General features: G+C 44.2%; 1 protein-coding gene across 1 annotated transcript in view; it reads right to left on the reverse strand.

Annotated features, from left to right (window-relative positions):
• nek11 (NIMA-related kinase 11) overlaps positions 1 to 17,984 on the reverse strand; it is a 316,688-nt gene that overhangs the window by 34,063 nt on the left and 264,641 nt on the right. The window contains exons 13-15 of the mRNA XM_078535823.1: positions 16,785 to 16,918; positions 14,578 to 14,638; positions 4,423 to 4,510 (exon numbers count right to left, since the gene is read on the reverse strand). Coding sequence (XP_078391949.1) covers positions 4,423 to 4,510; positions 14,578 to 14,638; positions 16,785 to 16,918 — 283 coding nt within the window. The remainder of the gene's footprint in view (positions 1 to 4,422; positions 4,511 to 14,577; positions 14,639 to 16,784; positions 16,919 to 17,984) is intronic.

Below are 17,984 nucleotides of genomic sequence, written 5' to 3' on the forward strand. Positions count from 1 at the left end.
CCCACACGCTTTTTTTTAAACACCTTTTCAACTTGCCTGCCACTTTTAAGGATTTGAGTATATCGTCACAAAGGGCTCTCTGCTCACCCACACTTGTGTTATTTATAGAATACTCTCCTTCTGTATTATCCTCCGAAAGTGGATCATTTCACTTCACACTTCTCCGCATTGAACTCCATCTGCCACAATTCTACCCATTTCACCGTCCTGTCTGCTATTCCGAAGCCTGTAACTATCCTCATCGCTATCTATTATGGGGTGGCACCCACTCCCCTACCTTACCTTACCTTCCTGCCCACCCATCATCTGAAAGCCTTATAATGCTGCTCCCTACACCTGACTCTAAGAAAGAGTGGGGTGTGTTACAGTTCACTCAGAGAGTCTGAGTTGCTGTGGCAAATGCACATAGTTTGGAGCTATGGATAGTGATAGGAGAGGCTCTGACTTTCTTTCCATCACATGACTGACCAGGAATCTCTCCCACTCTTACTGCCTGTCATGGGTGTGTGTTGGAAGGATTTGTGGGTTAATAATCAGGCTGTTCAGCCGGGTTATGAACGCACCTTCCTCGGCCTTCAAGTCCTGGAGTGGGACTCGAACCTGAAGCTTCTGGCTCAGAGGCAGGGACACTACCCACTGCCCTACAAGACCTCCTCATAAGCTAGGGTAAGCAACCCAAAACGGACCCTTGGGGAACAGCACAGAAACCACCCTCTGCTTTCTATCCCTGAGCCAATTCCACATCCACAATGGCACATTTTCCTTCGTTCCAATGGGTGTCTGGTTGAAACTGGCCCATACTGCAAGCCTCAGCTGTATGCCTGTAAAATGGCCACAAAGAGGACTGATGTCTACTTTGATGTTTCTAAGTTCATGCTACAGCTTTCAGGAACACAGGGCTGAATTTTACCTGCCTCCGCCATGTTTCGTGGGCGTGTTTCCTGTGGGGGTCGGCGGCGGGGGGGGCTGGGGGCATGTTAAAAAGAGCTGACACCCGCCCAACCACCTTCCTGCCCACCTTCCGAGCTCAGTCCCATAACATAGGGAGCAGCTGGGCACCGAAATCGGCAGCCCGCCCGCCATATTCAAATAGGTAACCAAGGGGTCAGTTAGGCTTGTTATCAAGTCAATTGACCCTGATAATACCCTGAGGGGCAGAAGTCCCACTTGGCCTCGTTAATCTGCCTCGAAGCGCTTTATGGTTACAGGGCACGCTCCACGCCAACGTTGTTTCTGGGGTGGGGGTGGGGGTGGGGGTGGGGGATGTCATTCGCTACCCCCCACCCCACCCCCTGTGCTCTTAATATTTCACCCAGGATATCTTTTCACTACCTGGCAAATTTAGAAACGTTATTTGTTATTCTACTTAATGACATCTAAAATTAGATACCCTGGGTAGAATTTTCAAAATTAGACCCCTCCCCTCAGTGACATGCACCTTGACAGACATTGGCAATGCATGTCCACACACCTAGTTCCAGCGACCTGCCAGGAGAGCCTCATCCTCCTGAGGTACTGGTGTTCAGACACGTCGAGAGAGCTGATCCTCTGCCTGTAGACCATGTGTTGGGGGGAGAGGGGGATTTCACCTCCTTGGAGCTGGGTCTTTGACTCCATCCCCTCTGCCCTGTGAAGGGGGATGTTGTTGGTGCTGCCATTGATGTTCCTGGTCTCCTCGTGTTCCTCATCAGAGGTGCCAAGCGGAGCTGGTATAAGTTGCTCCCAAGCTGTGGTGGAGGCTGATAGCAGGGAAGAGCAAATCAAGGGTGAGGGAAATGTAACACAGGTGAGCTGCAATCACCTGTCAAGCACTGAAACCACTCTCTCAGAAAAGCATTGCTGTGAGCAGCAGCCTTTCACCTGCCATGGCCGCAGCTCTCCAGTTTCACTGATCAAAGGCCTCACCGCCTACCAGTTTCACTGAGGAATCACTCCCCGCTGTGCATTTGCCTGGCTGACACTGCGGCGCTGTTAACAAGTCAGGAAATAGGTAGATTGGCTGTTAAAGCCAGAATGGCTGGCTAAAAAAAGCAGCTAACGATCTATTTGCATATGACAATGAGATAATCGACAACTCCAAGGGGGTTTCCCACTCGCCTGCAAACCCACCTGGAGGACCCGATGCCACTTTTAGGGGATTTCACTCCCAGCACGCACCTGGATAACACCTCCCTTTGGCAGATAAAATTCCGCCCACGTACCTGCCTTTCTATCACCGTTCCAATGCGAAGGAGAATTTCGCTGTTTAAGTGTTGCATATGAAATACATTCCACCAAAGCGAGGAGATGAAGGCTTCACAAGAGCAGCTAATCGGAATTATCACGTGCCAAGAGATTTCAATACTCTGCTAAATTTTATGAAGCAATTTAAATTAACCTTATTGCGAGCTCTTAAAATATAATTATTTCCAAGATATGAGTCATAGGTTTAGAGGTTGTACTGCGGATTGCGATCCCACTCACAGCCCTGGAATAAATGAATTAAATGAGGAAATATGGAAGAAGATAAATTTATCTCAGATCTCATATGGTATAATAACCGTCTTTTAAAAATATAAATTGGAATCAGGTCAGTCATTAAAACCTTTACTTGGGCTTAATTCTCAGGGGCTGAGCGCCACCAGCATTTATCATCCATCCCAAGTCGTTCTTGAGAATATAGTGGGTCTTCTTCCTGAACCACTGCAGGTCATGTGGAGAAGGAACTTCTAAAGTGCTGTTAGATAGGGGGCCCCAGGATTTTGACCCTGCGATGAAGAAGGAACAGCGATATACGTCCATGATAGGCCGCATTGGAAGGGAACATGTGCACCTAGTGCCCTTGTCCCTCTAGACGATGGAGGTCAGGGTTTTGGGAGGCGCTGGTGAAGAAGCCTTGGCAAGTTGCTATGGAGCATCCAGTAGATACTGTACACTGAAGCAACGGGCACTGTCACTAGTCAACACTGAGGAGTGGCTAAATAACCTGCCCAGCTCCAGGAAATGCTAACGACTTCAAGCACTGCCTGGAAGGTTGGATGTCAAGGGGGCTAAGGATGTTGGTGGGGGTGGGGGGCTGCTGGTTGATGGGTATGGAGGAAGGATAGGGAGGGTCCAGTAGGATCCCTTATGGAAAATGTGTCATCAAAAATTGGATGAGCTCACCCTTGAACTAGCCAACAGCATTCACAACTGGCACAACATGAAGTAGCTACAGTGTAACACAAGCCAATGAAGGAGCAACCATGGACAGTCCAAAGCACAACATCAGGGGTCATGGTCTTGCATTGAAAATAAGCAAAGAGATGTGGAGGGCAATCGTGAGAGCAACTGATGCTGATAAATATCTGTATAAATGTCATGAAATTATAATAATTCTCAAAATATCTTTGAGATTTATTGTAAAGGTAGGTTAATAGCCAGTTTGGATAGTTTCTGTGTGTGCGTGTGTGTGTGGGATTTAATTGAATTGGAGACAGCTGATCTGGGGGTTTTTGAGTCATAAACAAGAAACTAGGTTTGAAATGCTAAATACATAAACATGGATGAAGTTATAGAATGTGAGGTGTGAGGAAAATTTGCATTTATAGATAAATTAGGTTAGTTTGAATTTCAAAGAGATGGTGAGATGTTACACCTAGCCAGAGGAAGCTAAGCCAAACAGTGTGTTTATTTTTCCCAAAGGTTATTGATAAGATGAGCACTATGAAAGATTTTATTATGAGACGGGTAAAGTTCCAAAGACATATCGCAACAATGGGATTTGCATTAAAAATGGAGAAACACGTATAAAGGAGATGACGCTATGTGTCAGAGGAGAAGGCATTGTAAGATCTAACACAAGTATGAAAAGCTCCTGCTTCTGTGTATCAAGTTGCTGTCTACAGGAACTGAAGCTGAGAAGGCTCATTTTGAATATCACTGTCCAGGGTATTGTGTTGCTTTGCCTGGATCTGTTTAAAATCTATTTGTTTTTCTACTGTTACCTTAATGGAGGTGTAACTGGGAGCCAGATTAATTAGGGGTTTTAGGAGTTATTATAGTAATAGTTTGTAGACTTACGTATGTGCTTGAAATCTTTTCTTGTGTTAATAAATGTTTGATTTAGTTTTCTAAAAACCTCTGAGGTCGTGGTACTCTCATTACTTCTGAATTCAGGTCACGCATCTTGAAATAAAATACAAATTGCAAAACAGTTGTGACCGCGTGATCATGTTTCCCTCGTGGATTTGATGCACCTGACTTACATCACCTGCTACGTTATAACAGTAAAGAATCCTAGTTCAAAATGCTTCATTATAGGGGCATGTATACTATATGTTTACACTTAGTGGCATGCTTGAAATGGCTTCTTTTCAGTACTCATAGGGTTGATCAAAATTTTTGGGCCACATGTAGCAGTTACCCTAGTTACCTGAACACAGAAAAGCACATGGTACTTACTCTCTCATGCGGTTCATCTTGGTCTTTGCCATGGTGCTGTTCAGAGCTGTAAGTTCCTGGGGCAATGCTGGAGTTATGGTACTGCTGTCTGTAATCAATGCAGAGACACACCATGATGGCTCATCCTTCTCATATCAGAATCCATTGAAGGCAGGGACAGCATTTTGTGAGATGCAGACACTTCACCTTTACCCAAGGTTAACATTGCAGGCATTCATTAAGAATGAGTTGCTTTCATCCACACTATGTGGGTGCAGGTCCAACATTCCCAGTTACAACAAATAGTGAATGGAACATTATCAATGTAAGGAGGAGCAAAGTTTTATTAAATTATGTTTCCCTATGAGTTTTATTAAATTATTTTTATCTCAGATGTCCCCACATGAGATATTTGCCTTTATTCGCCAAGGTATAGAATATACGAGCAGGATGGTAATGCTGGAACTGTATAAAACACTAGTTAGACCACAGCTGGAGTACTGTGTGCAGTTCTGGTCACCGCACTATAGGACAGATACACTAGAGAGGGTACAGAGGAGATTTATGAGGATGTTGCCTGGACTGGACAATTTTCATTATGAGGAAAGATTGGATGGGCTGTGATTGATTTCCTTGGAACAGAGGAGGCTGAGGGAAGACCTAAGTGCAGTGTATAAAATTAGGAGGAGTCTAGATAGATTGGATAGGAAGGCCCTATTCTACTTGGTTGAAGGGTCCATTGTCAGGCGGAATAGCTCTAGGGTAAGATTTTTTTTTCCTTCTTTGATGGGATGTGGGTATCACTGGCAAGGCCAGCATTTGTTGCCCATCCCTATTTGCCCATGAACTGAGTGGCTTTCAACCATTTTAGAGGGCAGCTAAGAGTCAACTACATGGCTGTGGGTTTGGAGGTCACATGTATTAGGAGGTTCAGAGGGGATTTGAGGGAAATCGTTTCACCCAGAGGGTGGAGGAGAGGCAGAAATCCTCATAACATTTAAAAGGAATTTGTACATGTGTTACTTTGCTGAGCAGGCATCTGGTAAAGGAAGTAACTGGGGCCAGCCTGCTTTCAATGTCAGTTTATTCACAAAACCCAGTGTAACATAAGTGCAGACTACTTTCTACACAGTTTATAGACTGGTATTATCAAAGGCCTTGGTCTATCCTCTTAGTTGGATAATTGTATGTGGCACAGAATCATAGAAATCCACAGCATGGAGGAAGGCCAATTGGCCTATTGTGTCCATGCTGGCTGACAATTAAGTAACCATCCAGCCTAATTCCCCTTTCCAGATCTTGGTCTGGAGGCTTGTAGATTATGGCTCTTCCTCCCCACCACCCTCCCCCCTCCTCCCCCCATCCCTCCCTCCCCCCTCCTCCCCCCATCCCTCCCTCCCCCTCCCCCTCCACCCTCCCCCCCCTTCCCCTCCTCCCCCTTCCCTTCCCCCCTCCCCCTTCCCTTCCCCCCCTCCCCCTTCCCTTGCCCCCCCTCCCCCTTCCCTTCCCCTCTCCTCCTCCTCCCCCTCCCATCCCTCCCCCCCTCCCCCTCCCTCCCCCCTCCCTGTGCCCCCCTCTCCGCCACCCCCCTCCCCCGCCATACAGGTGGAAACTAGTTCTTATATATGTGCCCTAATCTTTCCCCAATTAGTATCAGTTGCTCTTAATCACAACTAGACCTGGAACTCCATTGTCACAGCCTTTGCAACATTATCAGATATGCATCTGAAGAGCCATAATCTACAAGCCTCCAGACCAAGATCTGGAAAGGGGAATTAGGCTGGATGGTTACCTAATTGTCAGCCAGCATGGACACAATAGGCCAACTGGCCTTCCTCCATGCTGTGGATTTCTATGATTCTGTGCCACATACAATTATCCAACTAAGAGGATAGACCAGGGCCTTTGATAATACCAGCCTATAAACACAAAGAGACAACTTTGATAATACCAGTCTATAAACACAAAGAGACAACTTGCACTAATATAGCACCTTTAACAGTGCTAAACACCCCAAAGTGCTTCATAGGAGCATTATCAAAACAAAATCTGGTACCGAGAAACTAGGACAGATGACCCAAAAGATCGGCGAAACTTGTAGGTTTTAACGAGAGTCTTAGAAAGTGGGAGTGTGGTAGAGAGACGGAGAGACTTAAGGAGGGAATTCCAGAGCTTGGGGCCTGGGCAGCTGAAGGCTCAGCCGTCAGTGGTGGAACCATTAAAATTGGGGATGCGTAAGAGGCCAAAATTGGAGTAACACAGATATCTCAGAGGGTGGTGGGGCAGGGCGAGTTTTTAGAGCTAGGGAGGGGATGAGGCCATTGCAGGGATTTGAAAATGGGGATTGAGAATTTTAAAGCTGAGACGTTGCTTGAGCGGGAGCCAACATAGGTGTGTGAGCACAGGGGTGAGAAGGGAGCGGGACTCGGTGTGAGTTAAGGCACGGGCAGCAGAGTTTTGAACGAACTCAATTTTCTACAGGGTAGAAGGAGGGACGCCGGCCTGGGAAGCATTGGAACAGTCAACTCTAAAGGTAGTCAGCGGCAAAGCCCACTGTAACTCGTCAGGCAATTTGTTGGGTGGGGGGTGGGGGGAGATAGTGGGAGGTAGAAGAGACGGTGGCATAGTGGTACCATCTCTGGGCTAGTAATCCAGAGGTCCAAGCTAATGTTCTAGGTACAAGGATTCAAATCCTACCATGGCAGCTGGTGGAATTTTCAATTCAATTAGTGATCTAGAATTGAAAAGCTAGTCTCAGTGATGGTGATCATGAAACCATTATTGACCACGGTAAAAACCCGTCTGGCTCACTAATGTCCTATATCTTCACATAGTCTGACCTACATGTGATTCCAGGCCCACGGCAATGTGGTTGACTCTTAACTGCCCTCTGAAATGGTGTGGCAGGCCACTCAGTTGAAGGGCAATTAGAGTTGGGCAACAAATGCTGACCTTGCCAGCGATGCCCACATCCCATGAAAGAATAAAGAAAAAAAATGTATCGACCTTTCCGAATGTTTCAGGTGGGGTCTGGGTCTCACTGAACAATGTAACTGGACCATATGTTTGTTGAATAACTGTTATCTTGTTGAAGGCTCTTTCCATTTTTTATCCTCATCCTCACCACCTTCCATGACGTGCTAAGAGCTATGGGCCTCTTCAATAACAACAACTTGGATTCGTATAGCACCTCTAATGTTGAAATATTTCTCCCGGTGCTCCACAGGAGCATTATCGCTCATTGTTACCTTCTAACCGACTGGCAGGAGGTGTCATTTGAGCAGCGCAATAGATAATGTTTTATGTTCTCTTCCACACATCTGATCCACCCAGCCTGTTCCACACAATTTTGATACATCCCAATACTTACACTCCATCCTACCCAAAACCATGCAATCTCCTGAGAGAAACAAATAAAAACCAGATTAAAAACCCAGGCCAAGGTCGAAAAAAAGGTCTAGGAAATTCCTCTCTGATTCCCTTCAATAAAATTCAACCCACCGCGATCGGTGGACTGGAATGACCACTAGCTGTGGACTCAGTTTGTTACCATCTAGTTCAAAGACAAGACCTGGCTTTCTTAAGCTGCAAGGAGATGGTTTATAAATTTCTTAAATTATTTTGGATTCTTAGGGTGGGATTTTCCAGCCCTGCCCACCGCTGGGGTCGTCCGGTGTGGCCAAAAGTCAATGGACTTTTGGGTGGGCCGCTAAATCTCCCATGGAGGGTCCCGCCACAATGGGGCCGGAAAATCTCGGCCTTAACCTTCCTCTTTCATACATGTTGCCTCATATTATAGAATTATAGAATAGTTACAGCACAGGAGGAGGCCATTCGGCCCAGTGAGTCTGTGCCAGCTCCCTGCAAGAGCAACTCACCTAGTGCCACTCCCTTGCCCTTTCCCCGTAACCCAGCAAATGTTTTCAGTTCAGGTGATTATCCAGTTCCCCTCTGTAAGCCACAGTTGAATTGAGCCTCCACCGCTCTCTCAGGGAGTGCATCACAAATCTTAACCACTGGCTGTGAAAAAAATGTTTTCTCATGACGCTTTTGATTCTTTTGCCATTACCTTAGGTCCTCTGGTTCTCAATCCTTGCATCAAAGGGAATGGTTTTTCTCTAACTACTCTGTCCAAACCCATCATGATTTTGAACACCTTATCAAATCTCCTTTCAACTTGCTCTTCTCTAAGGAGAACAGCCCCAGCTTCTCCAATCTAACCATGAGGCTAAAGTCTCTCATCCCTTCCTGGAACCACCTCGTGAATCTTTTCTGCGCCCTCTCTAATACCTTCACATTCTTCCTAAAGTGTGGTGCCCAGAATTGGACACAGTACTCCAGTTGAGACTAAGCTTCACCATAATTTCCTTGCTTTTGTACTCTATGCCTCAATTTATGAAACCCAGGATCCCATATGCCTTACTAAGCACTTTCTCAACCTGCCCTGCCATCTTTAGTGATTTGTGCACAAAAACCCCCTCCGCTGCTGCACCCCTGTAGAACTGTGCCCTTCATTTTAGATTGCCTCTCCTCATGGTTCCCACCAAAATGTATCACTTCACATTTCTATGCATTAAATTTTTATCTGGCAAGTGACCACCCATTTCACCAAACCTCTTGACGTCTATTACTGTCCTTCTCACAGTTCACAATAAGACCATAAGACATAGGAGCAGATGTAGGCCATTTAGTCACAAATAGGGATTCAGGCTTCAGTAGCTTGTACACAGACCAACTCTTTCAACATATTTCCCAAGGGGAACAGGGCTACTTTTAATATTATTTGTTTATCATGTTCACACCTATCATTATTTTACTCACGCTTTTCTCAGATTATAAAAAAGAAAGGCTTGCATTTATAAAATACTTCCAATGTATTTTATAGTTAATGAAGTATTTTTTGACATGTAGACACTGTTGTAATGTAGGAAAAATGGCAGCCAATTTGCACATAAGTTTCCACAAACAGTAATGACCAGTGGATCTGTGTTTTTTTTGTGTGATGTTGGTTGAGGGACAGATGCTGGACAGAACTTCCCTGCTTCTGTTTGAAATAGTGATCACACGCATCCACTTGAGAGGGGGCAGGCAGGGCCTCAGCTTAATGTCTGATCTGAAAGACAGTGCCTGCAACAATGCAGCACTCTTTCAGTACTACGCTGGGGAGTCAGCCTGGATCTTGTGCTGAGGGGGCTTGGAGGTCTTACTTTTTTATCATTCATGCGATGTAGGCATCACTGGCTAGGCCAGTATTTATTGCCCATCCCTAATTGCCCTTGTTCAGAGGACATTTAAGAGTCAGCCACATCGCTGTGGGTCTGGAGTCACACATAAGCCAGACCAGTTAAGGTAAGGACAGCAGATTTCCTTCCCTAAAGGAAATTAGTGAATGGGTTTTTACAACAATGATTTCATAGTCATCATTACACTTTTAATTCCAGATTTTTATTGAATTCAAATTCCACCATCTGACCTGGCAGGATTTGAACACAGGTCCTGAGAGCTTTACCCTGGGTCTCTGGTCCAGCAACAATACCACTACGCCATCCCCTCCCCATGCAGTGGGTAACGGCCCTGCCTCTAAATCAGAAGCTCTGGGTTAAAGTCCCACTCCAGGACTTGATTGACAAGGAAAGTGCGTTTGTAATGTGGCCAAACAGGTTGATTATCAATCTGTAAATTCTTCTAATACGCACAAGACAGGTGGTAAGAGTGGGAGAGATTCCTTGCCAGCCAAGCTTGATGCGGAGTGGTGCCCCTCAAGCTGTAGCTTCTGGCTTCAGGCTAGCGACCTGTTCCAGGAAATGCGAGCTGCAGAAACAGACATAAGCATGTGCTTCATCTGCCTGGTGTTTTCACTAGACACGGGAGGCCCTTCTATGTCTGGGATGGCACTTGAACCCATGACCTTCTGACTCTAGAGGTGAGATGTGCCAGCCGCTGAACCAATCATAGCATTATATAGGACAGCAATTTATTTGTCTGCCACTTACTGAAGCTGAGAAAATATTAAATTAACTGCGTGGGTATGAGCTGGCCATCTGCTGAAGGTCAAATATGTTACAGTTAGTTCTAATCTTCAGTTCTGATATTCCAACCAGACAATGGGGATACCTGAATGTAATTGTTTAGGGTGGAAGGTAGACTTTGCGTGTGGTATTATTTATGTCATCCATTCTACCTGCTGTTCAATGTTGGAAAGACCTTTCCCTGGAATAAAACCTCATAAAATCAACCCAGAGAGTGGCCAAAATTGATGGCTTTGCAGTGGAGAAGAACAGCCAGTGATAAAGACTCTAAATTTATGCAAAAAATTTGCAGTATGAAAACCTGACTCTCTCTTTAAGTGTCAGAAGTTAGATCTCCAACTTAGAAAGCATATGAATCTTATAGAATACAATAAATGAATCTGACAGTGAGATTTCCCCCCAGCTGAGAAGATAAGGTTTTCAGCTACTGCTGCAAAGCGCTTTGGGATGTGAAAGGTTCCACATAAATGCAAGTTTTTTTTCTATATTCTGGCACTGGCTATATATAAGTGAAACATTACTGAAGTGCAGTAAAATGTACCTAATGGTTCTGTGGAAACTGGTGCCTCTGGTCATTTTACGATGTCTCAAATCCAGCTGTCCAAGAAACTGGACATTTTTAGAATGTGCCATGCATCAATTTTATTTGAGTAAGATTTTTAAAAAAAACTTACCCGGACATTTCAGCTTGGTGCTGCATTGGTGCAATGTGGCGCTGAACTAGTAATGTACTTCATGGTACGTGTGCTGGTTTATTTCCATTCTCCGAGTGACCCTTGACCCCACCTGACCCCGCATCACCCAAGCCGCACATGGCCCAAACCTTAAATTCGGCAAGGTCTGAAATCTGGCGCAGCCTCAGACCCGGGGTTGCCGGTTTTGAGACACGAAACCTGTTCTTACTTCCATGCACTTACTGAACATTCGCAGTGTTCAGTTAAATTGAGGCTTTGAAGTTTTTTTTTATATTTGTTAAGACTAGCAGCAGAAAGAACCAGTTAGTGCTGATGCTTCCCAGGATAAAGGTTCAAGTTTCTTTCTGATCTCTGTTGATGATGCTGCTGTTTTGGGGTCAGCTCAGACCCTTTGACAAGGCAGACGCTGGGAGGCTGTTTCTCCTGGCTGAAGGATCTAGAAATAAATTCGGAGGATATAGGGGTTGACTATTTAGGACTGGGGTGAAGGCAAATGTCTTCACTCAAATATCTTTGGAATTCTCTACCCCAGAGAGCTGTGCATATATTCAAAACAAAGATCGATATTTTGGACACTAATGAATTCCAGGGATAGGGCCAGAAAGTGAAGTTGATGTAGAAGTTCGGCTATAATAGTGAATGGAACAAACTTGAGGGGCTGAATGGTCTACTCTCCCAGCTACTTACGCTCTTCATTCTTATGGCCCGACTGCTTACCTGTAACTGGACTCAGTCTTTCAGGTTTCTCTCCTTTGCATCAAAATTGTCAGTCATCTGGCATCCCATACAGTGACATTTTGTGTCACATTCATAAAAGAAAGATGGATGTTTTGTTTAACTGCTGTGAATTTGCAATGGGGGGGAAGGAGAAGATTGCCTTGTTTAAGAAAAGCAAGAGATCCAGGTGAAATGCTGCAGGCTGCATTCCGTGATAAAGCATAGGTCGGAAAGAATAAGAGCACAAAACAAGAAAACAAAAGGGAATTGGTTAAGTCAGACAAGCTTGCGTTTTATTGAGCTGATGGCCAGGTACTCCCAATGGCAAGTGCTGCTCCCGGGAGTTCCGAAGGAGAGTCATATTGAAGTCAAAACATTAACTCTGTTTCTTTCTCCACAGATCTGCTAGGTCCGCCGAGATTTCCAGAACTTTCTGTTTATAATGCTGCTCTAGGGGAGCACTGCTCATGAATGTCAAGGCCCACAATGTCTTGAATTTTTTCTTCTTTAGATCAAATGAATGGAAAAATCAGACACTTGGGACCCACAGATTCCCGTTTGGTGCTCCCTATGATCTTGGGATGCTTTGTAAAAGTCGTGAATGTCGACCCTGAGGAAGAGGGATGACTGAGTGCCACCATTTTGAGATGCCAAGGGTATTAAGGGATATGGAGTCAAGGCAGGAGTGTGGAGTTGGGATACAAAACAGCCATGATCTCATTGGGTGGTGGAACAGGCTCGAGGGGATGAATCTTGTTCTGACGTGTTTTTGCTAAGTGCTGCGAAAAGAGACCTCACGTAGGGAATGGAGCCCTTCTTAGTTCTTGGTTTCAAAAGGACGAATGAAACTTTAAGGTAAGGCTTAGGTATGACTGTATACACACTCACACACACACAGGCACACACAAGGGTGCAAACACCCACACACACACGCACATATGAATGCAAACACATACACACTCCCGCACACACAATCACACACATAGAATCACAGAATCTTAACAGCACAGAAGAAGGCCATTCAGCCCATCATGTCTGCACCAGTTCTCCAAATGAGCACTTTGACCTAGTGCCATTGCCCTGCCTTTTCCCTGTACCCTTGCACATTGTTTCTCCCCCAATAATCATCTAGTGCCCTCTTGAATGCCTCGATTGAACCTGCCTCCACCACACTTCCAGGCAGTGCATTCTAGACCTGAACCACTCGTTGTGTGAAAAAGTTTTTCTCGCGTCACGTTTGCTTCTTTTGCAAATCACTTTAAATCTGTGCCCTCTTGTTCTTGATCCTTTTACGAATGGGAACAACTTCTCCCTATCTACTCTGTCCAGCCCCTTCATGATTTTGAACATCTCTATCAAATCTCCACTTAACCTTCTTCTTTCCAAGGAGAACAGTCCCAACCTCTCCAATCTATCCTCATAGCTGAAGTTTCTCATCCCTGGAACCATTCTTGTAAACCTCTTCTGCACTCTCTCCACTGTGTTCATATCCTTCCTATAATGTGGTACCCAGAACTGTACACAATATTCGAGCTGAGGTCTCATGAGTGTCTTATATAAATTCAGCATAACCTCCCAGTTTTTGTACTCTGTGCCCTTGTTAATAAAGCCCAGGGTACTATATGCTTTATTAACTGCTTTCTCCACCTGTCCATGTTCTTCCTACCAAAATGCATCACCTCACACTTCACACAGGCACACACACACAGACACACACACAGACACACACATGCTTACACTCCATGCTTATATGGAACTACACTGGAGTAAAGCAATTTAAGCTTGAGCTGGGTTTGGTGTAACTGAACACTGAACTAGATTTTTTTGTATTTATTAATGAGATGTAGGTGTCTCTGGCAAGGCCAGCATAAGAGGGTGGCGGTGAGCTGCCTTCTTAAATCATTGCAATATGAGTGGTGTGGGTATAACCACAATGCTGTTAAGGAGGGAGTTCCAGGATTTTGACCCAGAAATAGTGAAGGAGCGGCGATTATAGTTCCAAGTCAGGATGGTGTGTGGCTTGGAGGGGAAATTGCAGGTAGTGGTGTTTCCATGCATCGCCTGCCCTTGCTCTTCTGGATGGTACAGACCACTTGTTTGGAAGGTGTTGTTGAAGGAACCTTGGTGAGTTGCTGCAATGCATCTTGTAGATGATGCACACTGTAGTCACAGAGTGCCTATGATGGAGGAAGTGAATGTTTAAGGTGGTGGAAGGGGTGCCAATCAAGTGGGCTGATTTGTCCTGAATGGTGTTGAGCTTCTTTGGAGCTGCACTCATCCAGGCAATTGGAGAGTATTCCATCACACACCTGATTTGTGTCTTGTGCATAGTGGACAGGCTTTGGGGAGTCAGGAGGTGAGTTACTCACCGCAGAATTCCCAGTCTCAAACCAGCTCTTATGGCCACAGTATTTATATGGCTAATCCAGTTCAGTGTCTGGTCAATGGTAACCCCCAGGATATTGCTAGAAGTGGATTCAGTGATGGTAATGTCATTGAATGTCAAGGGGAGATGGTTAGATTCTGTCATGTTAGAGATGGTCAATGCCTGGCACTTGTGCGGCACGAATATGTTGAGAAAGGCTAGAAACTAATCAGTTGGTTCCCAATGGTGTGAATGGTTGTCAGGAAAGAAATGATTACAGTGGAAACTGGTTGTTTTGTTACTCCTGTGTTTGACGCTGACGGTCTTAGTCTTGTTAGTTAGGAGAAATACAGATGAGGCAAGGACTCACTTAATGATCTGCCGTCTAGGACATCCTCCATGCATCGTATCAGAGCCTCAACATCTGTGTCCTGAAAGAACAAGAACACAGTAAGGATGATCCACAGACAACACTGCAGACAGACAGACAGCTGACACATGCTGGATAAACTATTGATTACTGCAATGCTTTTCATCCAGTCTGCTTAACAATGTCTGTTTGCAAAAGCCATTACTTGCAGACATCTGTTAACCTATGAATTATTGCAAACCCTGGGCAGTTTGGTAAACATTATTACAGGAATATGTTTCACGCTCATTGTTACTAGTAAGATTATGTTACAGACATCAGCTTATTGAAAAATGCCAATTAGTCTAAAAATATTCATCTCATTCGCTAAGTGTTAGAAAATTGAATCCCAATTATGTCTTATCTTCAATGGCTGAAATGTCTGATTAAGGGGACTGAGTATATTTCCTATCTAGCTGCTCATTGTAGAAATACATTAACAGGCAAGATACCTTTCCAGAGAAGGAATATTTCTCGCTAGGTTTTAGTCAGCTGAGCTTCAAATAAAAAGAGGATTTAACACTGGAGTTGAACCTAATATATACATCCACTTGCACTGGGAATTCGTTTTGGAGTTTTAATTAAAAACACATATAATGCAGCAATAATTATCAACTAACCAGGGATATCATTACAATTCATAATTGTCTCTTAGGAAAGAAATAAAATAGAACAGGTTTTTTTTTTAAATCTAGGATAAGTTCTGTGACATTCTATTTGTTGAAAGGGACTGTGATTCACAGGTAAGTCCCTTCACTCTAAATCATCTAATACATTACTGTGCTCAGAAGCTCACCCTCTTCAAGCGTCAGCCTTGGTTCTTTTGCCTCCGAGCAGAAGTGTTCTGGATTCAAGACCCACTCCAGAGCTTGAATACGAAAATCAGGGCTAACCTTCCAGTGCAGTATAGAGGCAATGCAGCCCTGTCATGAATGCCGTCTTTTGGATGAGACATTAAACTGAGGTCCATCTGCCCTCACAGGCGGATGGATAACACTCCGTGGAACTATTTTGCAGAAGGGCAGGGGACTTAGCCTTGGAGTCCAGGCCAATATTTATCCCTCAATCAACATCACAAAAACAAAAAGATCTGATCATTATAATTTTGCTGTTTGTGGGATCTTGCTTTGTGCATTTTGGCTGCTGCAGTTCCTACATTAAAACACTTCAAAAGTACTTCATTAGCTGTAAAGTGCTTTGAGATGTCCAGTAGTCATGAAAAGTGCTACATAAATGCAAGTATTCATTTCCTCACTTACATTCCTTTTGTTTTTCCATTTCCAGTTATAAAACAACCATTACCCACAGAAAAACATAAGAAATAGGAGCAGGAGCAGGTAGTACAGTCCCTAGAGCCTGCTCTAACATCCAATAAGATCACAGCTGATCTTTGGCCCTCACTCCGCTTTCCTCCTACTTCCCATATTCCCTGATTCCCCGAGAGGCAAAGAATCTGTCTATCTTAGTCTTGAATATACTCAACAATGGAATGTCTACAGCTCTTTGGGGAAGAGAATTGCAAAGATTCATAACCATCTAAGAAACTTCTCCTCAACTCCATCCTAAATGATTGACCCCTCCGTTATACTGAGACCCGTGCCCTGTGTTCTAGAGTCCCCAGCCAGCAGAAACAATCTCTCAGTGTCTACCCTGTCACGCTGCTTCAGAATCTTGTATGTTACAGTTAGATTACCTCTCATTCTTCTGAACTCTGGAGAATAAAGGCCCAATTTACTCCGTCTCTCATCCCAGGGCAACCCTCTCATCCCAGGGACCAATCTAGTGAACCTTCGCTGCACAGCCTCCAATGCAGCTCTATCCCTCCTTAAATATGGAGACCAAAACTGTGTGCAATATTCCAGGTGTAGTCTCACCAAAGACCTGTACAACTGTAGCAAGATTTCCTTACTTCTTGTACCCCAATCCCCCTTTTATGACTTCCATCATGACACAAACTGCTCTTCCCTCCTGTTCCTATTTCTCTCCCCGCTCACCTCTCCACAACAACTTAGGACCACAGAAACATAAGAACAGGAGTTGGCCATTTAGCCCCTTGAGCCTGTTCTGGCAACCATGAGATCATGGTTGGTCTGCGGCTATACACTACCCAGATATTTGCCAAATGTTGCCAGGTGTGATATTTAGATACCAAATGGAACACTACTTGCCTGCTCATAAGTTTGGAGAGTGGTGAATTCTGTTTCCTCCTCTGATTCTCTCATCTCTAGATTTTCATCAGAGCAAGATTCAAAATCATCTTCATGATAAAATTCTTCAGCTGTTTCTGGATCTTCGGGGATCTCTGAAACAAAAGGTTAAAACACGCACAGCCCATGAGCTTTCAATTAGCCATTCATGGTTGCCTCGATACCCGAATATACTTTAATTCTATTAAATTAGATTTATATCATGGTCTGATCAAGTGCTTTGGGATGAATAATCAGCCCAAGAAGATTTACCACTTTTGGTCTGCCCAAGTCTACTGAATCCAAAATTGGCGTCTGCCAATGGAAATAGCATTTCATCCATCGGCAAAGTGCCAACACGTAAATTTGTTTCAGCAAGACACTGTGTTTCTTTCCACTTCGTCTTTGATTTTTTTTTTTAATGTTGAGTTTGCTCAGATCTTGAGGTTCATTATAACCTGATCTCATTGAAGCTGGGAAAGGATTCCAATAAGCAGCTTCACTGTTGCAGAATGTTTAGATCCAGAGGTTCTGGAGGATTGTACTCTAAGGAGGAAAAAAGGTCTTGCTTTACTTTAGTTAATATTAATTTGATGGTTCTAGCTTGTAACTAATTGATGTTCTCATAATGTTGAAGAGTTGTTTGCAGGAGTGTTGCAAAGTAAAAAGATAACTTGCACTTGAATGGTGTCTCATAACATATCACAGTTACTTAATTACTTTTGAAGTGAAGCCTACTTGTGCACAGCAAGGTCCCACTGACAGTAAATGGGATGGATGACCAGTTAACCTGGTTTTCATAGAATGGCTGAGGGAGAAATATTGGCCAGGGCACCTGAAGAACTCTTCCCTTCTTCTAAAATTGCCACAAGGCCTCCTGTATCCACCTGAACAGGTAGATAGGGCTTCAGTTCAACATTGCACCCAAAAGACTTCACCTCAGGCAATACATAATATTCTTCTAGCACTGCACTGAAGTGTCAGGCTATACTATGGAGCCAAAGTGTTGAAGTTAGATTGAATTCACAAACCTTCTAATTGTAAATAGTGTTTCATCTACGAATTGAGCCAAGTCAGCTTATATCTACATTTCTTATGCTCAATTTTTTGCACTATGAGCTTTATTGTAACTATTTCCTTAGTTTAAAATGGCCTTCTCTACCTTAGATCAGAGGCATGAAC

This window comes from Cetorhinus maximus, chromosome 3, assembly GCF_964194155.1.
Source record: "Cetorhinus maximus chromosome 3, sCetMax3.hap1.1, whole genome shotgun sequence".
Classification (NCBI taxonomy): Eukaryota; Metazoa; Chordata; class Chondrichthyes; order Lamniformes; family Cetorhinidae; genus Cetorhinus; species Cetorhinus maximus.